Genomic DNA, 24,988 nt, shown 5'->3' on the forward strand with positions numbered 1-24,988 from the left:
TTCCTGGCAATGTTGGACAGAAATTCTAGAATGAGCTGGGACTCAGCATCTGAGGATTGAGAAAACCTTCTGACCAAAAGGAGGAAGAGAGAAATGAGACCAAGTGACAATGGCTGAGAGATTTCAAAGAGTAGAGAGGTTATCCTGGAGGTTATTCTTATGCATTATATATATATCACCTGTTTAGTTAAGGTGTAATGGAGAGGCTGGAGGGAACTGCCTGAAAATGTAGAGCTGTGCTCCAGTAGCCACGTTTCTTGAAGACAGCTTCCACAATATGACTGTGTGATTGTGAAAACCTTGTGTCTCATGCTCCTTTTATTTACCTTATTGACAGACAAGTAAACACAAAGATTAAAAATAAATAATAGGGGGGTAAATAATAGGGGGAACAAATATTAAAATAAATTTAGTAGATTGAAATGCTAGTGATCACAAAAGGGAGATGTAAGGGATACGGTATGTATGAATTTTTTTGTTTTCTTTTTCTTTTTCTGAATTGATGCAAATGTTCTAAGAAATGATCATGATGATGAATATACAACTATGTGATGAAAAAAGAATGTTCATGTATGTTGATTGGTTTAATAAAAATTTTTTAAAAAGAGTGGAAAGATCATATGGTAAGAATGGGTTTGTATGTGGTTATGTTTCATAAATAAATGTGTTTGTGTTTTTATGTGGTTGTGTTTCATAAATAAATAAAATATAAATTTTAAAATATCACTATGAGAGAGGGTCAGCAGACACCACAAATGAAAGAATAAATATCCTGCAAACTACTAAAAAACTGGATTTATTTGTTGAAGAGTGCTTTGAAAGCTATTGTTTTCTTTCTTTGCTTCGTATATATGTTATATTATACAAAAAAAATGTTTAAAACAAAAAAAAAGAGGGACCATTTTGGAAAAAGTTTGGGAGCCACACAGCCAAAGACCTTTAGAGTTGAAGAAGGAAAACACCCCTGGGGGAGCTTTGTGAAAAAGAAGCCTGGAGAGAAAGCTAGCAGACGTCGCCATGTTCATCCTGTGCCTTTCCAGTTGAGAGAGAAAAACCTTGAATGTCATTGGCCTTCTTGAGCCAAGGTATCTCTCCCTGGATGCCTTACATTGGACATTTCTATAGCCTTGCTTTAATATTGGAGATTTTCACGGCCTTAGAACTATAAATATGCAACTTAATAAATTCCCTTTTTTTAAAAAAATAATTGTTGCCTATCTTTGTTGGAAGTAGAATTTTTTACATATCTAAAACATAGACTCCCTATATTTAAAACTCAACAATTTAAATCAAATGAAAGGTAATATCAACTAAAAATAGATCTCATAACATGACAATTTTAGAGATTTTTTCCCTCATAAACCATTTGGTGACATACAAAATATCTGATGTAAAGAGAGATTTTCTAGTGTGTAAATGATAGCTACGTGGGGCACTATAGACTTGTACACTCTTCTTTCCCTTCCAGATCCACCCCGAGATCAAGAGGAAGAAGTTATGATAAAAGAGAAAATAAATGTTAAAAATCTAATAGAACCTCAGTATTCAATACTTAGGTCAATATTTTTAATCCCAACAATTTTTTACAGCTACTAGGTAAAGGAAGTATTCCTTTTGTACAATAAGTATAATAAAACTTTTCTATTTCTTTTCTAGACATATTTTACACTAAAGCAAAATAGCTATTCTTATTTAAATCATGCACTTTCTGCTACAAAGGGTCTTCAAAAAATATTACTCAAATACTAGATTTGGTATAATTGCACAGCCGTATATATCTAGTCTTAAGTGGATTTCGAAATTGATAAAGATGAGAAATATGGTCAAAACAGGGTACCCAAGGAATCATTACTGAGCAAAATGCCAAAGCTGGGGGGAAAATTTCTCTCTTGGAAGACAAACTTTTAGAAAAGTTTCTTCAATGATTGTTAGGGGTTAAATCCTTAAGAGAAAATAACCAAATCCCTTCTAACAACTGAATATTCTACATAATCTTAAAGACCAAAATATATGCTGAAAATGAATATGGAAAGTTGAGGACTGCATGTGTGTAAAGATATGGCAATAAAAATATATTTTTTAAAATTTCAAGACAGGTATATAAATGTTAAAAACAGGTTTAGAATGTAAAAGGTTTAAATTCAAATAACATTCCTGTCATAACTTATATTTAATAATTTTTTTGTATTTGTAAGTCCACCTTTTTTACTCTTCTACTTAAAAATCTTGGTTCCTAATGACATGAGTGTAATTACTTATTTTGATTTACACTACAATAGGTTCAAAATGATATCAATTTTCTGTTAATAAAGATTTCTGCCTCATTTTAAATAGGCTTAGCCTATCCTTTGCACGAGTAAGTGTCATAGGGGTGAATCCCAAGATTGAGTGTTCAGCCTATTGATTCGGTTATCCCCATGCTTGAGAGAGTAATAGAAATTCTCCAAATGGGGAAGTTTTATATTTCCTCCTTTCTCCCCATTCCCCCAAGGGAACTTTGCAAATACTTCTTTATTCACTGCTCAAAGTATTCTGGGATTTATTGGGGGCACTAGGAGTCATTCTTGATTCCCGTTTTCCCCTCATCATATTCAAAATGTCAACAGATCTTTCAAATTAGAGGGTGAATCTAACCTCTAGACACCTCCCCATCACTTACCATCTAGTCTAAAGCCCTTGCCTGGAACACTAATAACCTAACCAGTCTCTTTGCTTTTACCTTTCCTCTCCGTTTAGACTACCATACTTCATACAGGTAAGTCAAACTATGTAACTGCTCTGCCCTTAATTCTTCTAATGGTTTCCTGTTACATATCCATATCAGGCTATAAGGATCATCATGAACTAGTAGTCTCTTTCTCCCCCATTTTATTTCTTACCATTTTCCTCCCTAACTTATTGGTTACTTGTTATCCCCAAATATACCAAGTAAGTTAATATTGCAGGGCTTTTCAACTTACTTTTACTTCTTCCCAGAATGCCCTTTCCCCAAATATCCACATGGTTCACATGCTTACTTTTTAGGACCTCTGCATATCCCACCTACTCAGATAGGTTTTTCCTAACCATCTTACCTAAAGAAGATCCTCTCAACATTCTATCTCTGTTCTCAACTTTTTATTTTGAAATATTTTCAGACTGAGAGGACAGCTACAAAAATTATTTTAAACAGCCATACAAAGAACTCCAACATACCCCTAACCCCCCATCCATTTCCAGAAATCCAGATCCACCAACTTAACATTTTGCCACACTTGCCAAATCTCTATCCATCCGTTTAGGTTGTATACATCATGTTCCTTGAACACTTAATGCTGCCATGTACATTTCTTAAGAACAAGGATATTCATGTATGTAATCAACTTAAACACAGTTATCAAGTTCAAGAAACAAAACATAAATATAAAAGCTTAGAGTCTATATTCCAACTTTTTCATGTCCCAATAATGCCATTTGAGCATTTTTTCCTCCCTTGCTAGATCCCATTCAGGATCATATATTGCATTTCTTTGTCATTGTCTCTTTAGTTATTCTTTTTTTCCTTCTCTTAATTGTGGAAACATTTATACAAAATAAACTCTCCCAACTCAACTACATTCAAGTATACCATTCAATAGGATTAATTGCATTCACAATAATGTGGTGACCTCCCCACTTTCTATTATTAAAACTTTCCCCATTTCCTCAAACAGAAACCCTACACCATTATGCACTAACCATATCCCTTGCACCCAGAACTCAGCAACCTGTACTCTACTTCGTCTCCATGAGCTTGCATACCCTGATATTTTCTTTGTAGTTACCATGGGGGTTAGATTTACTATCCTAAAATCCACATCAATCTCATTTGCTTTAATACCAACTTAACTTCAATAGTATTTACAAACTGTGTTCCTATACCTCTTAGTCCCCCAACTTTATGAAGTTCTTTTCTCAAGTTATATATACACTGAGTCCAAAACCACTGATTTCTCATTATATTTTATGCATTTGCTTTTTAGATCGATCCTGTAGGAAGTAAAAAGTGGAATAACAAACCAAAACACAGTAATACTAACATTCACCTTTACTCTTACCATCACCCCTCACTGGATACATTTATTTCTTCATGTGGCTTGCATATATTGTGTAGCATCCTTTCCTTTCAATCTGCAGAACTCTAGTATCTCTTGGAAGACTGGTAACAAACTGTCAGTTTTTGTTTTTCTTGGTGGTGCACAGTCTGGGAATCGATTCCCTCAGTTTTTGTTTAGTTCACAGTGTATCTTATCTCTCCCTCATTTCTGAAAGACAATTTTGTCAGACACAGAATTCTTAGTTGGCAATATACCATCCCAATGCTTTCTTGCTTCCATGGCTTCTGATGAGAATTTGGAACTTTCTTTTTTTTAAAACTGTTTATGTTAAGAAATATTCACCCATGTACAGTCCAAATATATTATATAATCAATGCCTCACAATATCATCATGTAGCTATGTATTCTACACCATGATCATTTTTAAAAAATTGCATCACTCCAGAAAAAGAAAAAGACCAAAAAAATAGAACTTAAACATTCCATAACCCCCTACCCGTTCTTCTCATTGACCCACAGTATTTCAATCTACACAATTTTTATCCTTTATCTCCCCTATTGTTTATTTTATCCTTATTTTTTTTTTACTCATCTGTCCATACTCTGGATAAAATGAGCATCAGACACAAGGTTTTCACAATCATAGTCACTCTGTAAAAGCTATATAGTTATACAGTCATCTTAAAAAATCAAGACTACTGGAACATAATTCAACAGTTACTTCCCTCTAGCCACTCCAATAAACCAACAACTAAAAAGGGATTTCTATATAATGTGTAAGAATAACGTCTCGACTGTTTGAAATCTCTCAGCCACTGAGACTATTTTGTCTCATTTCTCTCTTCCACCTTTTGGTCAAGAAGGCTTTCTCATTCCATGATGCTGAGTCCTGCTCATCCCTGGAAATCAGGTCACACGTTGCCAGGGAGATTTATACCCCTGGGAGACATGATCCATGCAGGGGGGAAGGCAGTGAGTTCACTTGCCAAGTTGGCTTAGCGAGAGAAGCCACATCCGAGCAATGAAAGGGGTTCTCAGGAGGTGACTCTCAGACATAATTATAAGTACACTTAGCTTCTCCTTGCAGGAATAAGCTTCATAGGGGCAAGCTCCAAGATTGAGGGCTCAGCCTATTGAACTGGCTGTTCCCATTGCTTCTGAGAATATCAGAAATTCCCCAGATGGGGAAGTTGAATCATTTCCTCCTTTCTTCCCAGTCTCCCAAGGGAACTTTGTAAATACTTTTTGATAACTCTCTCCAAATCACTCTGGGATATATCGGGGCACCACATGCACATGTACAGATGAACGAGATATCATGCGATATTCAAAATCCATGTAATTATGGTGTTCAAGTAAATTGACCATACAAGTTAGATAATGTGCTACCCAAAATAATAAATTTTGCACCAAGTAAACAACTCTCCCTTTGGTCTTGCACAAAGGTTGAAGTTTGCAATTATGGACCATATTATTCTTTACCCAGTATCCTGGTCGATCTTAGTCTTATCCAGATCAGCTTTATTCATATCTCTAGATGAGGTCTAATCACTTTTTCAGCTTTTTTAAACAGTTGCTGAATGGGGTAATGCTGACTTTCATAGCTTTAATGCTCTAACTCTGAGTCTCAGATGTCACATAATTATACAAAGTTTCACAGAATGACCAGATTATATACAAATAGTTTAGTATCTCACAATTTATAAATATCAGTTACAACTCGTATGTGTAATTGCTGTAAGAGCTTACAATCTAGGAACCTTTACAATATGCCCCAACCTGATAACCCATGCTTTCGATTTCAATTCTGAGTTTGTAACAGTTAATCCATATGATAATATTTGCCTTTTCGTTTCTGACCTTTTACTCAACATACCATCCTTAAGGTTCATTCACCTAGTTGCATTCCTCAAAACTTCATTCCTTCTTACAGCCACTCAGTAGTCCAATCTATGTAAACACCACAGTTACCCCTTCCATTCCCCAGTCATATCTTAAGGCCACCTCCATCCGTTGTGAATCATGAACACTGACACCATAAACACCAGTGTTGGCACTTAATCTTATTGAGGCTCTCTTGAATGTGATTGGTTGCTTCTCTTTTGTAGCATCAGACAGTCTGATTATAATATGCTGCTATGTGGGTCTAAGCAACTTGGAAATGTATATTCATGTCTTTTGCTAAATTTGGGAAACTTTCAGGCATTATTTCTTTGAATATTTTTCTGCCTCTTTCTCCCTTATTCTTCTGGGACCCCCACAATGCACATATCGGTATGCTTGATGTGTCCCACAGGTTCCTCTAGAAAGTTCACTTTTCTTCATTCTTTCTTCCTTCTGTTCCTTAGACTAGATGATTTACTCACTTTAGCTTCAAATATAATGGTGCTTTCTTTTACCAGCTCCAATCTACTGTTGATCCCCTCAAGGGAATTTTTAATTTCTATTACCGTGGCCTTCAGCTGTTTGGTTCCTTTTCATAATCTTTTGAAGTCCAGGTCTGGTCCTCCTCACTAATAGTTTCTAATGCTTTAATCTTCTCCTTTACCTGGGCCATTGCTACCTGTATCTTTCGTATGCTGTGTAATCTTTCAATGAAACCTGGACATTTTGATATTTTAATGTGTTATCAATGGAATTTAGATCCTGAGGCATTTGTTCTTTGAGCTTGTATCCGACTTGAGTGATGACAGAGCTTTTCTTCATTGCCAGGAACTAACAAAAAAGAAAAAGGAAAATAGAAAACACCTCTCCCAGTCTTTGTAGAGTGACCTGGGCAAGTAGTCTTCCTCTCTCTGGGCTTATCCATACAATAAGTTTAGAGAATAGCTCCAGGTCAAATGTTGTGGCCCCTCTGATCCTTTCATAGGCAGGCATGTGTATGTGTGGCCCTGGGAACTCCCCCATTTACATGGATATGAATGTCCCCTCTTTCCTAGGAAACAGTTTCTACAAAGTTCTAGGTACTGCACTGGATGTCCCACACCTTGACATCTTTTGCCCCAGGCAGCATGACTTGACTGATTTCCTATAGCCTTCTGTAACAGAGTTCCATGAGCTGCCTTTTCCAGGCTTCTGAGATGGCAAGTCCCTGAAGACACCACCAGAGTTTGAGCCAGACACATTTGATTCTATACATGCATAAAGGCTACTATCTCCAAAAGCAGGACCAAGAATCTGTACTGGGAGCACAGGCTAGCTCCACAGTGAGCCAGTGAAGGGTAGGGGGGTGGTCAGCTAGGGGACTATGAGATCTACTGCTTTTAAGTAGTTCTGTTTTCGATTTAGCACTGCCTTGTTACTACAGTACTTTTCTGAAGGTTTCAGAAAGATGATTTAACCAGTCTTTATTGGTTGTTTAAAGCTTCTGTGGGAGAACAGAGACCTGAAGCATCTACTATGCCATTTTGATCAGCGGCCCTCTCTGCCTTTTCTTCATAACATCTAATATTATTTATTTGTTTACATTATGATTGTTTATCTCGTCCACTGTAACAAAAGCACCACAAAAGTAGACACTTGGTTTTGGTCACAGCTGTATTTCCAGTACATGGAAGACCTGGCTGTTAAAATGAATGAATGATATTTCTAATCTGAACACTATTCAATAATATAGTTTTGGGTTTTGTTTGGCTTTACACAACTAAAAAAAGAACCATAAAGATGTGCCCCATGGTAGTTTGGAAGCTGCTGAAAGGTGATATACCACAAATGGAATGGCTTTTAAAAAGGGAATTTAATAAGTTACAAGTTAAAAGTTCTAAGGAAGTAAAAGTGTACAAATTAAGGCACCTACAAGAGGTTACCTTCACTCAAGAAAGGCCAATGGGTCAGGAACACCTCTGTCAGCTGGGCAGTCCCGTGGCTAGCATCTGCTGGTCCCTTACTCTTGGACTCCATTGTTTTCAGCCTCTGTTCCTATGGAGCTTCCTCATTTTGCTTCTCTGGGGCAGGCTTTCATCTCTTGGCTTCCCATGGCTCTCTCCAGGTTCTGGTTTGCTTTACATCTCATAGTGATGTCTGCTGGGCTCCAAGCATCTCCAAACAACCGATTCTCTGTTCTCTGAAGTTTCTGTTCTCCAAGCATTTACATCTGCTCTCTCTGTTGGCTCTGAAGCATCTGTCGTTTCTGACTCTCTCCAAAATGTTTCTTCTTTTAAAGGATTCCAGTAAACTAGTCAAGACCCACTTGGAAGGGGTGGAGTCACATCTCCATCGAATAAAAAGTTTACACCCACAATTAGGTACACCCCACCTCCATGGAGATGATCTAATCAGAAGCGTCAATCCTCCAGTGTTGAATTAGGATTAAAAGAAAACAGCTACCTCCATAAGATTGGAACAGATTAAAATATGGCTTTTCTGGGATACATAATACTTTCAAACCAGCACAGCCCTTAAGGACAAAAATATATTCAGCTGACTTTTCTTAAGTGGCATGAATTACATTAAATGAGTAGAGTTATTCAGTAACACTGAAGCAAAATCTTACAGCAAATTTTCAACAATGTATCCTAACTATTAGGTAATAAAAGAAAAGCTTCAGAATGACCTCTAAAAGTAAAGTTGCAATTAATTTATTTGGGCTAAAAGGTTTTAAAACTAGATACATACACACACAAACACATACAAACAAAATAAGGACTTCCATGAAATCAATCTGGTATAAACACTAATGTCTTGATTACCCCACTTTTTTCCTTCCTTCTCATCAAATTGCTACCAGTGAAGGCCCAGGCATCTACTACCTACTTAGAGCCAGCTTTCAATCACACATGTCACATCCTGTAACTTAGTGCTGGTGCTGCTTTTCACAATAAGAAAAGTGGCTACAGAGAAGTTTCACTGATGTAGAGTGTTTTGCATAGGTATCTTTGTGGAGTAACTGCCACTGGATATATTACCGGTTTTCTTCCCATCAACATGGCTAACAGTACACAAAAATGTGAAAATTTCTACAATATAATATATGTGTATCTTCATTCATAATTTGGAGGAAGGCAGAGCCCGCTGATATAGAAGTCATCTTTTATTTGTGAGCTAAAGAATCTAAAGCCTGAGAAATAAAGTAGCCACACCTGGGCTATGGATAGAATTCCAGTCTAAGTACTCTTTGAGGGAGGCAGACTGTTGACAAAAAAATATGGAAACAAAGTTGAGCCATTTGGCCTGTCTAGCAATAAGGAAGGAATTTAGTCAAGACTGCTCAGTTTATATCACCTTTCATTTAATGTTGATCATTGTGCTTTTATGCGGTCTGATCAGGGGACAGAAGAACGATGAATACTACTTCTTATGAAAAGTTTCAGGCCTTCTAACTCCTCTGAAAATAAATAGTCCAAATACCAGTTCCATTTCTTTCCCTGCAGGCACAGAAATAGGACAATTATTGAGTAAATATTTTACTATGCTTATTCTCTACTTCCTCTTCTTTACCTAGGAAAAGTTAACAGTATTCTGGTTGTACATACAAAGAGTTAGCTTAGAGGAGCCAGGTTCATGTTTGGAACTCAGTCCTTAAATAGCATTTAAGGCAGAAAGTACCCAAGGTCCAAGGGCTAAACATTCTTTTTATTATAACGGCAAACAGATTTAGTTGTTTAATTAAACAAAGTACTGTAAAATCAAAATAGGTCATTATTCCTACATTCTAGGAATTTAACCCCTAAAACAAATTAGGAGCAGACATTATTTCCTTTATTAAAAATGTACACAACAGGAATTTCTATAATAATGAGACAATTACATATGGTTTTGTTAAATCAGTCTCATTATAGTCACACATCATATTATGCAACTGGATTATAACATGAGAGGATGCATGACCACAACAGCAAGAGTCAAACTATGAAGTTATATCCTAGCAAAAAGTAGAGTGGGTATGTAGCGATAAATTTACATAAAAGTCACTGGAATGAATTTAGATGGCAAAAACTTTACTTTGTGTGGAAGCAGTAGAGTTAAGATTTGGAAAAAGGTAAAAGTATAAATTCTCTTGATGAAATTATGCTTTATTAAATCCCTGAAAATGATTAAAGTAAATTTATTTACCCGAATAGTGCTCAAATTTACTGTCCTTTCTTCTGGCCATTCCTTAAAAAGCAAAAACAAAACAAATAAACAAAGTGGGGAAATATTCGGTTAGCAACAATTACCAGAAAATTAAGATGGCTCTTCCTGTCTAATCATTTACTAAATTCTATTCTTACCATCACTCTTGGATTCCTTTTGACTATTCACTCATTGTAACCATCCATTATAATCATTTCTTCCTCCAAGAAGCCCAAAGAGAGTTCGAGAAATAAAACCACAGTGGATAAAGTGATCATGATTTTATTAATCCATGGTTTCATTTTTTAATTTTATATTTAACCACTGGGATGGGGATGGAAGAATTTAGAGATGGCTTTTTATGAGGAATATGATACTTGAACTGAATCTTGAGAGATGAGGAGGAAGTCTGAGTGAGGCAGACTGCGTATACACAGTAGTTTCTTCAAAACTCTGTAATTCTTCATCAAAACTGAGGCCTAGGTGATTCTTCTATTTCCTAGCTTTATCACCCTACTGAATTTCACTGAAAGTAAGAACCATCTACTCTAAAAAAACACATTTTTTTATACATCAATAAGAGAAAACTGCCAATTAAACTATATATAACAAAGTGCCTTTTTAACACTTTGAATTTTTATTTTGTAATGACTGAATTATTTTTATATATAGGCAGATTTTATCATATATCATTTTTATAAAAAATAAAACAGTAAAAATATAATACAGAAGCTAGAAACAACAAAACCCAGGAGAGAAGGGGGAGACCAACATATATCATCATGTGCTTAGCTTTATGACAAAGTAGATGAAGATCACCAGTAGCCAGTTTTCAGGAGAAAGCATTGCCTGCTGATGTCTTAATTTGGACATTTTCACAGCTTTAGAACCCTGAGCTTGTAAATTAATAAATTCCCATTGTAAAAGCCAACCCATTTCTGTTATATTGCATTTTGGTAACTGCCATTGTCAGGTTCGTCTGTCAACTTGGCCAGGTGGTGGTATCTGTTTGTCTGGTTGTACAAGTGCTGGCCTGTCTGTTGCTACGAGAACATTTCATACAATTAAATCATGATCACATTTGCCTCATCCACAGGTGATTCCATTTGTATTCAGCCAAAGGGAGCGCCTTCTTTAATGAGTGATGCTTAATCTAATCACTGGAAGCCTTTTAAAGAGGATTCAGAAGATACAGGCTCTCTTTCTGCTTTGGACTGTGAGGCTGTCCTGTGGAGTTCGTCCAGATCCTCCATCGGAATCATCAGCTTCACAGCCTGCCCTAGATTTTGGACTCTACATTCCCACAGCTACGTGAAACATTTTAATATATTTTATATTTACGAATATTCCTGTTGATTCTGTTTCTCTAGAAAACCCTAACTAATACAGTAACTCTAGCAAAATAAAACACAAAGTATATTGGTAAAGGGATTTCTAAAACTTCCCATTGAGAGTCCAACTTTTCTGAATTTTTTTTCTACTCAAGAGTCTTGGATATCTATGTTCTGTCATGCAATATCCTCCTCTGGGCCATAAACAGTGTTGCTGAGAGGATTTGGGAAGATGGTGGAACAGGAAGCTCCAGGAACCATCCTTTCACCAAAACTACAGAACTGGCAGGAACTGACTGAAACAACTACTTTGAAACTTGGAAGTCTGGTAGAACACAGTGCAACATCCAGGGAGGAGCAGGAAGAAAGATTGGAAAAATGCTGTAAATACCTGTGAGTTTCATCCTTCCTGCAATGGCTATCATCACCCACATCAGACATGTGGTGGGCAGCAGTGCTGACTGTAGCTATGGGTCAAGCACAGGTTGTTGGTACAAGGACAATACATAAAGATCTAATCCTCCAAATCCTGGGGGGGGGAGTGTTTCTGATTGCTGATCAAAGCCTTTGATTAGCTACACCAGATGGCTGAAGGGCAGCCATCATTCCAACCCTCCTTAGGCATATGCAGTAGAGGAATCTAAAGGACAGTAACATTCCTCAAAACTAGGGAAAACAGAGTTGCATTAACTGGGCAAGTGCTAAATCAAGAAAACACAACTTCAAAAGACACAGAAGAAGGAAACTATAAATGTTGGAGAGGATGTGGAGAAATTAGGAGACTTATGCACTGCTGGTGGGAAGGTATAATGGTACAGCCACTATGGAAGTCAGTTTGGCGGTTCCTTAGAAAACTAAATGGCTAAATATGACCCAGTAATAGCACAAATTGGTATATACCCAGAAGAGCTGAAAGCAATGACACAAAGAGATATTTGCACACCGATGTTCACAGCAGCATTATTCACCATCACCAAAAGATAGAAACTATCCAAGTGTCCATCCACAGAAAAGTAGATAAACAAAATGTCGTATATATATGATGGAATATTATGTAGTAGTAAGGTGAAATGATGTCCTGAAGCATATGACAAGATGGATGAAACTTGAGGACATAATTTTGAGTGAAATAAGCCAGACAGAAAATGACATATACCATATCATTTCGCTATTACAACCTTGGGAAAGGTAAACATGACTGAAAAAAGTTGTATGGAGTCATGTATCCCACCAATTTAACAGTGAAAATATAAAAAATTTCTTGCATGAACTATGAATCTTCCTCAAAGAGTATATAATATTGGGGTATGGGCTGTGTTTAACAGGAAGACATCAGCAGTACCACAGCAATCCCAGGGGTAAATAATGGTGATAGGGGAAGGACAAGAGTTAAGCGGAGGTTTGGATTTTCCATTTGGTGAGGGTGTGTTAATGGTTATTTTTCTCTTTGGGAGCAATGAAAATTGTCTAAAATTGAGAGTGCTGATGGACTGTTGACTTTGGACATTATAATGTTGCCCAATGGATAGAGGTGGCTGAAGGATACACTGACTGAGAAGGAGAATGGTGAACTATGGTGTATTCCTATGATCGAACAATGTGCTGCTACAGAAAGGAACAAAGTCATGAGTCATACCAAGGTTGTGAATGAACCTGTGGGGCATAATGTGAAGTAAAACAGGCCAGAAACAAAAGGCAAATATCTTATGACCTCATAAGAGAATACCTGGGAAAATCGGGGCCTAAGCAGTCACTTTTACTCTGGAGTAATTATTCTTATTTTTAGATTTTGAGAAGCTATGCCATAGATGTATAACCTGGTATTTCCCTGGAGCTTTGGGTGTCTTTGCGACACCTAAGACTCAGAACAGGAGTTCTGTAGTTCTCAAGGTCAGCATTGCCACATAAAACAATTGTTAAAGAAACTGAAAAAGAGATCAGGCTTTAATTAGAGAAAACAATGAAGTCAATCAGGTCACAACTAAGTTGAACCAGAATACAGAGATAAAGAGGACATGTCTGTGTTTTAGAACGTCATCTACTCTATGAGACCAAAACAAGTGAGGTTTATTCTGTCTAGAACCTAAATTATCTGTAGCAAATAATGTAACCCAACCTCCTTGGATATATCACTTAAACAACCCAAACACAAGGAGCTCAGAATGGGAAGGAGGGTTTGTATTTCTGGAAAGTTTAATGTAAGGCCTGGACACATCCCAGAGGATACTGAGGAGATAATTAAAAGCATTGGCAAAATCCCTTGAGAAATGGGAGAAAAAATACGGAACTATTAAGCTTTACCACCAGGAAACCCCTGATACTGCTGCAAACATTAGGGATTCCAAGTCAATAGGCCAAGCCCTTTGTTGAGGCTTGCTATTATAAAGCTTACTTCTGTTGCAGAGAAACTTAGCCCACCTACAGTTATACCTAAGTTACTTCCAGAGGACCTCTTTTGATGCTCAGATGTGGCCTCATTCTCTCTCTATATATGTAAGCCAAACTATGTGGAATATGACATTCAGGGTGAAAGTCACCCTGGCAACATGGGATATGACTCCCAGGGATGAACCTGGCCCTGGCATCATGGGATCAACAATGCCTTCCTGACTAAAAGGGGGAAAAGAAGTGTAACAAATAAGGTATCAGTGACTAAGAGAGTTCAAATAGAGTCCAGAGGCTACAATGGAAGTCATTCTTATGCAAACTTCAGATAGACATTGCTACTTATCATAACTTGCCAAACCCTAACCAAAACCATCTCTGCCAAGCCTAAAGTATACCTAGGGCGTTATCTGAGATTCTACAAAGGTTCCATGCAACTATGATTACTTTCTATGTATTTTCTCCCATCTCTCAAGGGATTTTGCCAATACTTTTTAATCATCTCAATGTCCCCTGGGATGTGTCCAGGCCTTACATTAAGCCTTACAAATGGGTTCCTAGACTAGTTCCATCCCATATCCCATATTATCGATAGCCCTTCCCAACATCAAAAATTTAGAATGAGCATAGCCCAAATACCCCCAGAGATTGGAAGAAAGATCAAAAGAGAAGATGGAGTTATAACAGAGACGATAGGACTTAACAAATGAATATGAAAGCTGAATCATTATATTGATATGTCTTTTAGTCTCCAGAGTCTTAGAGCAGCTACAAGTAAAAAACTAAAATTGTGGAATTGTAACCCACACCAAATTCTGAAATCTGTTGTACAGCTAATTGTTGTGACATGCTTTGAAATTTATTGTTTTTTTGTATAAATGTTATGTTTCACAATAGAAAAAAATATATAAGGGAATGCATAGAAGTGAAAGCAGTTCATTAATGGGCCTATAAATAATATTGTCATATAGAAGGTGAATATGACCGAAAGGGGTTGATAGAGTCATGTATCCCACTGATTAACACTACAAAAATAACTAAGTTCTTCCATGAACTATTTCAAAAGTATAAATCTTAAAGAGTTTATAGTATTGGGGTATACAGGGGCAACTACTATTGCATGCTATGGGTTATGCTTAACAGGAAGACAGAAACAGCACCCCAGCAATATCAGGGGTAAATAATAGCAGGAATAGGACAAAGAGTTAAGGGAAGGAATGGATTTTCTATTTGGTGAGGGTATATTTATGTTCATTTTTCTCTTGGGAGCAATGAAAATTTCCTAAAATTGAAAGTGTAGATGATTATACCACTAAGTGAGGATAATTTGTGACATGGACTGTTAACTTTGGATACTGTACATGATGGCCAATTGATGGAGGTGCCTAAAGGATACACTGACTGAGAAGTAGAATGGTGAACTGTGGTGTATGCATATGATTGAGTACTGTGCTGCTACTGAAAGCGACGCAGTCATGAGGCATGCAACACTGTAAATCGACTTGTGGGACACTATGTGATGCAAAACAGGCCAGGAACAAAAGAGCAAATATGGTATGGCCTCATTTGGAAAATACTTATAAGAAAAGTAGAGCCTAGATTTTAATGCTTATAGGAGTCACATTTAGTCCAGAGCTGTAACTGTTATTTCTAGATTTTGAGAGGCTGTGCTATATATGTATGACTTGGTTTTTCCCTTGAACTTTGGGTTTTCTCTGGAACTTAGGTGACACCTAAGTCTCAGAGTAGGAGTTCTGCAGTTCTGAAGGTCAGCATTGCCACATACAACAAAGTTAAATAAATTGAAACAGAAAGCAGGCTTCAATTAGAGATAAGAATGAAGCAATCAAGTCAGGACTAATGTAAAACAGAATACAGGGGTAAGGAGGATATTGTCTGTATTTTAGAACTATGAGACCAAAGGAAGAGAGGTTTATTTTTTCAAAACGTAAATTTTCCTTATCACATTATCTAACTCAACTTGTCTAGATAGATCATTTAAACAATCCAAACACAGGGAGCCCAGGATGGGAAGGAAGACTTGTAATTCTGTAAAGCTTAATGTAAGGCCTAGATATATCCCAGAGTATGTTGGGCAGTTAATTTTAAATTATTGACCAAGTCCCTTGAGGAACTGGAGAAAAAATATGAAACTATTAAGCTTTACCACTGGGAAACTCCTGATACTGTTTCAAACATTAGGGAATCCTAAATCAATAGACCAAGCCCTTGATCTTGAGGCTTGCTACTGTGAAGCTTATTTCTGAAGAGGAGACGCTTAGACTACCTATAGCTATGCCTAAGAGTTACTTCCAAAGAACCTCTTTTGTTGCTCAGATGGGGCTGCTCTCTGTCTAAGCCAGACTCTGCAAGGGAAATCATTATACTCCCCTCTACATTGGACATGGCATCAAAGGATGAAAATCACCCCGGCAAAGTAGGGATATGATTCCCAAGGATGAGGTTGACTGCGGGACCATGGGATCAACAGTGCCTTCCTGATAAAAGGGGAAAAGAAGTATAACAAATAAGGTATCAGTGGCTGAGAGAGTGCAAATAGAGTCAAGAGGCTATGCTAGATGCAAGTTTCAGCTAGTTACTGCTATTTATCATGGTTTGCCAAATTGCAACCCAAACCATTCCTGCCAAAGCTACAAAATACCTAGGGCATTATCTGTGATTGTACAAAGGTTCCATGCACTAAAATTCTTTTCCAGAAACCTACAACCTCCAGATGGGTTCCTGGACTGGATAAGTCCTGAAACCCAGAAGGGCCAGCCTCTCTGGAATATCAACTAGTTCTATCCCCCTATCCCATATTATCAACAGCACTTTCCAGTATGAAAAGTTAGAATGGGCATAACCCAAATACCCCTAAAGATTGGATGAAAGATCAAAGGAGATGGTGGAGTTATAACAGAGACAATAGGATTTAACAAATGAGTATGACTGCTGAATTATTATATTGATATTTCTTTAAGTCTCCAGTGTCCTGGAGCAGCTAGTAGGAAAAACCTAAAATTGAGGAACTGTAACCCATACCAGACTCTGAAATCTGTTCTATAACAAATTGCTGCGGTGTGTTTTGCATTTTTTTAGTATATATGTTATTTTTCACAATAAAAAACAAGTATTAGCAAAGAACCTTGAAGGACAGGAAAAAAATACGTAACCACAAGGGAAACCCGTGATACTGTCTCAAACATTAGTACTCCCCAGTCAATAGGCCAAGCCCTTGATCTTGAGGCTTGCTTTCATGAAGCTTATTTCTATAATGGAGAAGCTATGCATACCTATAGTTATGCCTAAGAGTTACTTTCAGAAAACTTCTTTTATTGCTCAGATGTGGTCTGTCTCCTTCTAAGCCCAACTCTGCAAGTGAAATCATTACCTTTTCAACTACATGGGACATGACATCCAGGGGTGAAAATTTCCCTGGCAATGTAGGAGATGACTCCCAGGGATGAGCCTAGTCCTGGCCCTCTGAGATCAACAATGCCTTTCTGACTAAAAGGGGAAAAAATGTAACAAGATAAGGTGTCAGTGGCTGATAAAATTCAAATAGAGTGGAGATAGTATTCTGGAGGCTACTCTTACACTAGCTTCAGCTAGATATTCCGAATTACCATAGTTTGCCCAACTCCAACCAGAACCATTCCTGCCGAACATAAAGAACACCTAGGCCAACTTGCCACTGAATTCACTGCTCTCCCCACTCTGTAGAACATGACCCCCAGGGGTGCAATTCTCAAAGGGTAAAGATAAATGAGAAAAAATAAGGTCTCAGTGGCTGAGAAATATTAAACAGAGTGGTGAGGTATACATAAGGTCATTCTTAATCTTTATACAGATATCGCTTTTTAGTTTGTGGTGTATTAGAGTGGCTAGAGGGAAGTACCTGACAGTGTTGAACTGTGTTCCATTAGCCTTGATTCTTGAAGAAGACTGTATAACTATACAGGTTTTACAATGTGACTCTGTGATTGTGAAAAATTTTGTGTCTGATGCTCCTTTATTCAAGGTATGGACAGATGAGTATAAAAAAAAGATAAAAACAAATAAATAATGGGGGAGATAAAGGGTAAAAACTGGGTAGACTGAAATACTGTGAGTCAATGAGAGGGAGGGTTAAGGGGAATGGGATATATGTGCTCTTTTTTTCCTCTGGGAGTGATGCAAATGTTCTAAAAATGATCATGGTGAAGAACACACAACTATGTGATTATACTGTTAGTCAATGATTTTATAATATGGTTGGATTTTATGTGTGTGGATATTTCTCAATAAAAATATTTTTTAAAAAAAGAACACCTAGGGCTTTATCTGAGATTCTATAAAAGTTTCATGCACTAAGATTACTTTCTAGAAACCGACAACCTGCAGATGAGTTTCTAGACCAGATAAATACTGAAACCCAAAGGGACCAGCTCTCCAAGAACATCAAGTAGTTCCATTCCTCTATCCCATATTATCAATACCCTTTACCAGCAGGAAAAATTTAGAATGGGCAGAGCCCAAATATCCCTAAAATTTGGAAGAAGGATCAAAGGAGAAGGAGGAATTATAACAGAGAAGACATGATTTAAGCTATGTGTTTCAACTGCTGAATCACTATATTGACATTTTTTTCAGTCTCCAGTGTTTTTGAGAGCTTGAAAGAAAAACCTAAAATTGTAGAACTGTAACCCACATCAAATTTCGAAATCTGTTCTATAACTACTTTCTACAATGTATTTTGAAATTTATTGCTTTTGTATATATTTCACAATAAAAAATGTTTAAAAGACATATATACTGAAATGGAAATGAGAAAGAGATCAATTAAATACATCAGGAAAGATCAACTATATGGAAAAGGAGGTTGCAATTAAGAAACAGACAGGATATAAGACACTGAAAAGATAAAGGACAAAATGGCTGAAGTAAGTAATGCCTTCAGTTATAGCACCGCATGGCAATGGATTAAACTATCCAATCATGTAAAAAACCTTGTGACTAACCTTCATTTGTACCTAGTTATCTAGTTTTTCTACTTTAAAGTCTTGTAATCATAAAAGACAGCCTCTAATGCTTATTTAATGAGGGGTCTTGGGTCAGCTCCAAACTAAACCACCCAAAGTCCAAATTTATCTTGATAACTGAGACTGGATCTAAACAACGTTAGCCTGCCTGACACGCACAGTAGCTTTGACTTTAACCTACAAGTCACCTATACCTTAGCCCATCATTTTCTTACACACATTCTGTGACTAAGCATGTAATCAGTTTGTACATGCTCAATAATTAGATCACCTTTACTTACATCATCTGGGACCACTGTGCTCATTACCCTAAACCCTGCCCATCTTTTTCCTACAAAAACTATCAGAATTACTGCAGTTCAGGAAGACAGATTTTGGGCCACTAAGCCATCAGCTCTCCTACTATGCGCCTAGAAATAAACTCTTTTTGTCTTTAAAAAAAGAAACTGTTCAATCAAAAGACACAGAATGGCACAATGGATAGAAAAGCACAATACAACTAACTATATGTTGTTTACAAAAGAGTTATCTTAGCCCTAATGACACAAAATGGTTGAAAATTAAATGATGGAAAAGGTAATCTGTGCAAACAGTAACCAAGAGAGACCTGGGGTGAGTATACTAATATCATACAAAATACAAGAGACAAAGAAGGACACTATATGTCAATAAAAGGGTCTATTTACCAAGAAGAAATAACAATAATAAATATTTAAACTCCCACACACAGTATCCCAAAATTCATGAGGAAAATATTGGCATGACTGAAGGGAGAGACCGCCCTACAATATTAATTGGAGACTTCAATATACCACTTTCATCAATACACAGAACATCTAGACAGAAGGTCATTAAGGAAACAGAGAACTTGAATAACATGAAAAATGAACTAGATGTAAAACACATATATAGAACACCAGACCCCAAAATGGTGAGAAACACATTCTTCTTAAGTACGCAGGGACTGTACTTCATCTAGGACATACCACGTGATGGGTCACAAAAAAAGTCTCAGTAAATTAAAAAATACTGAACTCACACCATGTATCTTCTCTGAACAAAATGGAATGAAGCTAGAAATAAATAACAGAGGGAGAAATGGAAAATTAAAACATACTCTTAAACAACCAATGGGTTAAAGAAGATATCATAAGTAAATTAGGAAATATCTTCAGGCAAATGAAAATGAAAATACAGCATAACCAAATTCATGGGATGCATTTATCAAACATTCCAAAAAGAACTAATACGAATCCTGATCAAATGTTTCCAAAAAATTGAGGTAAAGGAGTTCTACCTAACTCATTTTATGAAGCTAATATAATTTTAATACCAAAACTGGGTAAAGATGCTATAAGAAAGGAAAAACACAGGTTAATTTCCCTAATGAACATAGATGCAAAAAATTCTCAACAAAATATCAGAAAATCGAACCCATCAACACATTACAAGAATTATACACCACGACCAAGTGGGGTTTATACCAGGAATGCAAGGATGGTTCAAAAGAAGAAAATCAATTAATGTAATACAGCATACTAACAAATCAAAAGGGAAAAATCACATGATCATCTTGCTTGATGCTGAAAAGGCATTCAACAAAACTCAATATCCTTTTCTGATGAAAACATACCAAAAGATAGGAATCAAAGGTAACTACCTCAATATGATAAAGAGAATATATGACAAACCGATATCCAGCATTGTACTCAAAGGAGAGAGACTAAAAGCTGTCCCCCTAAGATCAGGAACAAGACAAGGATGCCCACTGTCAACCACTATTATTCAACATTGTGCAAGAAGTTCTAGCTAGAGCAATCAGGCAGGACAAAGAAATAAAAGGCATCCAAATTGGAAAGGAAGAAGCAAAACTCTCATTATTTGCAGATGACATAATACTATACTTGGAAGATCCCAAGAAATCTACAGCAAAGTTATCGGAGCTAATAAACAAATTCAGCAAGGTAGCAAGATACAAAATAAATGTGTAAAATTACTAACGTTTCTATACACAAGCAACGACCAAACTCAGGAATCATTTAAGGAAAAAATTCCATTTAAAATAGCAACTAAAAGAATCAAGTACTTAGGAATGAATTTAACTAGGGACATAAAGGACTTGTACACAGAAAACTACATAACATTGCTAAAAGAAATCAAAGAATATCTAAACAGGTGGAAAGACATTCCCTGCTCATGGATAGGGAGGCTAATATATTTAGCCCATATATTTAGTGGGTTAAAATATCAATTCTACCCAAATTGATCTACAGATTCAATACATACCAATAAAAATTCCAACAAACTACTCTGAAGACTTGGACAAGCTAGTTATCAAATTCACCTGGAAGGGAAAGAGACCCCGAATAGCTAGAAGCATCCTAAAAAAGAAGAACAAAGTAGAAGAATTAACATTTTCTGACATTAAAACCTATTATAAAGCCACAGTGGTCCAAACAGCATGGTTCTGGCACATAGATAGAAGTACTGACCAATGGAATCAAATCGAGTGCAGAAATAGAATAGACCACCAAATATATGGTCAACTGATTTTTGACAAGGCCTCTAAATCCTCTGAACTGGGACAAACTGGATATCAACAGCCAAAAGAATGAAAGAGGACCCCTATCTTACACCCTATACAAAATTTAACTCAAAGTGGATCAAACAACTGAATATAAGAACTAGCACCATAAAGCTTCTAGAAGAAAATGTAGGGAAACATCTTAAAGACCTAGTAATAGGAGATATCTTTCTAAATTCTACACCCAAAGCATAAAAAACATAAGAACAAATACATAAATGGGAACTCCTCAAAATCAAATGCTTCTGCATTTCAAAAGACGTTGTCAAAAAGGTGAAGAGGCAGCCAACTCAATGGGAGAAAATATTTGGAAATCATAAACTGGATGATGGTTTGATATCCTGCACACACAAAGAAATCATACAACTCAACAACAAAAGAACAAACAACCCAATTTTAAAACAGGCTTGAGATATGAATAGGCATTTTTCTGAAGAGCAAATACAGATGGCTCCAAAGCACATGAAGAGATGTTTGTTTTCATTGGCTGTAAGGGAAATGTAGATCAAGACCACAATGAAATACCACCTCATACCTGTAAATGGCTGCTATTAAACAAACAGGAAACTATAAATGTTGGAGAGGATGTGGAGAAATTGGGACACTTATGCACTGCTGGTGGGACAGGGTGAAGCCACTATGGAAGACTGTTTGGCGGTTCCTTAGGAAACTAAATATCGAGTTGTCCTATGACCCAGCAACAGCACTACTTGGTATACATCCAGAAGAACTGAAAGCAATGACACAAACAGGCATTTGCACATCGATGTTCACAGCAGCATTATCCACAACTGCCAAAGATGGAAATAAACCAAATGCCCATCAACAGATGAGTGGATTAATAAAATGTGGTATATACATATGATGGAATATTATGCAGCAGTAAGACAAAATGGCATCCTGAAGTACACAACAAGATGGATGAGCCTTGAGGACATAATGCTGAGTGAAATTAGCCAGACGCAAAAGGATAGATACTGTATGATTTTACTTTTACGATCATGGTAAAGGTAAAATCAGAGGCTTATAATACAGAATATAGGGGACTCAGAGATAAATAGAAGCTAGAAATGGGTAAACGGTTAGCTAATGAGGTTCAACTCCAATGTAAGGGAATAGATAGAAGTGAAGGCAGTTCTCTAGTGGGTATAGAAGTAATATTACCATACTGAAGATGAACAAGATTGAAAGGGGTTGTATAGACCTACGCATCCCTCTGATTAACACTAGAAATAAAAATTAGTTGTTACAAGAACTACTTCAAAGGTATGATTCGTGTACAAGAGTGTTTAAGTCCAGGGTCAGGGGAAGACTGCTATTATATTCTATGGGCTATGTTTAAAAGGAAAACATCAGCATTACCACAGCAACAGCACAGGTAAATAATGGGGGAAAGGACAAGACTTAAGGAGGTTTAGATTTCCTATCTAGCAAGAGTGTGTTTATTGGTTTTCTTTCTCTTGGGAACAATAAAATTATCTAAAATTGAGTGTTCATGGATTGTGGACTTTGGGCAGTATACATGATCCCTGATGAATGCAGGCACTGACTGAGAAGTAGACTGGCTAACGATGATGTATACTTATGAACAAATGTTGTGCTGCTACAAAAAAGGAACGAAGTTGTGAAGCAAGCAACGATGTGAAAGAAAGTGTAGGACATTTGGCGAGGCAAAATGAGCCAGAAACAAAAGAACAACAATGGTATGGTCTCCTTTAGAAAACGCTTACAGAAAAAACCAGAATGTTCATATTGTATGTTGATTGATTTTATTAATAAAATTAAAAAAAAGAAAACGCTTATACAACAGGTGCTTAGATTGTAAACTTTTATAGCAGACACTTTTAGTCCAGAATGGTAATTATTTCTGGGTTTCAAGAGGCTGTTTATATATATATATAAAACCTGATATTTAGAGATAAGAATGAAGCTGATCAAGGTTGGTATTGAAGTAATTCAAAACACAGGGGTAAGGAAGACAGAACCACACATACTCTTTGAGATCAAAGGAAGAAAGGTTTATTTGGACTGGAAGTGAAATTTTCTGTAGCACATAATCCAACTCAATCTATCTGTATAACTCATTTGAACAACTGAAACACAGGGAGCACAGAATAAGAAAGAGGTCCTTTAATCCTGTATAGCCTAATGTAATGCCTAGATACACCCTAGAGTATATTAGGCATATAATCAAAAAGTATTGGCAAAGCCCCTTAAGGGATGGGAGAAAAAATATGAACTATTAAACTTTGCTATCAGGAAGTCCCCTGATACTTTGTCAAACTTTAAGGACACCCAAATCAATAGGCCATGCTCCTGATCTTGAGGCTTACTCTTGTGAAGCTTATGTAGGTAGCAGAGAAGCTTAGCCTACCTATAGGTATGCTTAAAAGTTATTTCTGGAGGACCTCTGTTGTTGCTCAGATGCGGCCTCACTCCCTCTAAGCCCAACACTGCAAGTGAAATCACTGCCTTCCCCTCTATGTGGGACATGATATCCAGGGATGAGAGTCTCCCCGGCGATGTGGGAGATGACTCCCAGGGATGAATCTGGCCCTGGCACCATGGGATCAATAATTCCATCCTGACCAAAGTGGGGAAAAGAAGTATAACTAATAAAGTACCAGTGGCAGAGCGAGTTCAAATAGAGTTGAGAGGCTACTCTGGAGATTGCTCTTAAGCAAGCTACAGTTAGAAATTGTTACCTATCATAACCTGCCAAACCCCAGCCAGGACCATTCCAGACAATCCTAAGGAAAAACAAGGGCAATATTTAAGATTCCACAAAGGACCAAGCACCAGTGTAACTTTCCAGAAACCTATAACCTCCAGATGGGTCCCTGGTCCAGATAAGTTCTGAAACCTAGACGGTCCAGCCACTCCAGGGCATCATATAGTTCCATGTCCCTATCCATATACCCCTAAAGAGAGGGATAGAAAGATCAGAGGTGATGGTAGAGCTACAGAGAAGACAGGATTTAACACATTAATATGAATGCTGAACCATTAAATTGATATCTCTTTTAGTCTCTAATACTTTAGAGTAGCTAGAAGTAAAAACCTAAAATTGTGAAACTGTAACCATGTCAAGCTCTGAAATATGTTCTACAACTAATTGTGGTGCTGTGCTCTGAAAGTTAATGCTTCTTTGTATATATGTTATTTTTCACAAAAAAGAAAGAAAAGAAGTTGATTGTGGTGATAAAAAGATATTTAAGCCTTCTAGCCTCCTATATTCTGGAGCAGCTAGAAGGAAAAATCCAAGAGGATCATATGGCAGCCCATGACAAACTATGGGATCTGTCCTGTAACTTCTTGTTGAAGAGTGCTTTGAAAACTATTGTTTTTTATTTCTCTGCTTTATATATATGTTATACAATAAAACAGTTAAAAAATAAACTCATGGGACACAACAAAGAGAGTGCTAAGATGGAAATTTATAGCTCTAAAATGCTTACACTTAAAAACAAGAAAAACTTGAAATCAGAGACTTCAAAACTGGAAGAACTAGAAAATGAAGAAAGGACTAAACCCAAAGCA

At 36.9% G+C, this 24,988-nt stretch overlaps 1 protein-coding gene across 1 annotated transcript in view; it reads right to left on the bottom strand.

Moving 5' to 3' along the window:
* Nucleotides 1-4,051: 4,051 nt before the first annotated feature.
* LOC143670731 (centromere protein I-like) overlaps nucleotides 4,052-24,988 on the bottom strand; it is a 42,541-nt gene continuing 21,604 nt past the window's right edge. The window contains exons 4-6 of the mRNA XM_077145666.1: nucleotides 10,128-10,169; nucleotides 9,297-9,439; nucleotides 4,052-4,283 (exon numbers count right to left, since the gene is read on the bottom strand). Of these exons, the coding sequence (XP_077001781.1) occupies nucleotides 9,338-9,439; nucleotides 10,128-10,169 (144 nt within the window). The 3' untranslated portion in view covers nucleotides 4,052-4,283; nucleotides 9,297-9,337. The remainder of the gene's footprint in view (nucleotides 4,284-9,296; nucleotides 9,440-10,127; nucleotides 10,170-24,988) is intronic.

The sequence above is a fragment of the Tamandua tetradactyla genome, chromosome X, assembly GCF_023851605.1.
Source record: "Tamandua tetradactyla isolate mTamTet1 chromosome X, mTamTet1.pri, whole genome shotgun sequence".
Taxonomy (NCBI): domain Eukaryota; kingdom Metazoa; phylum Chordata; class Mammalia; order Pilosa; family Myrmecophagidae; genus Tamandua; species Tamandua tetradactyla.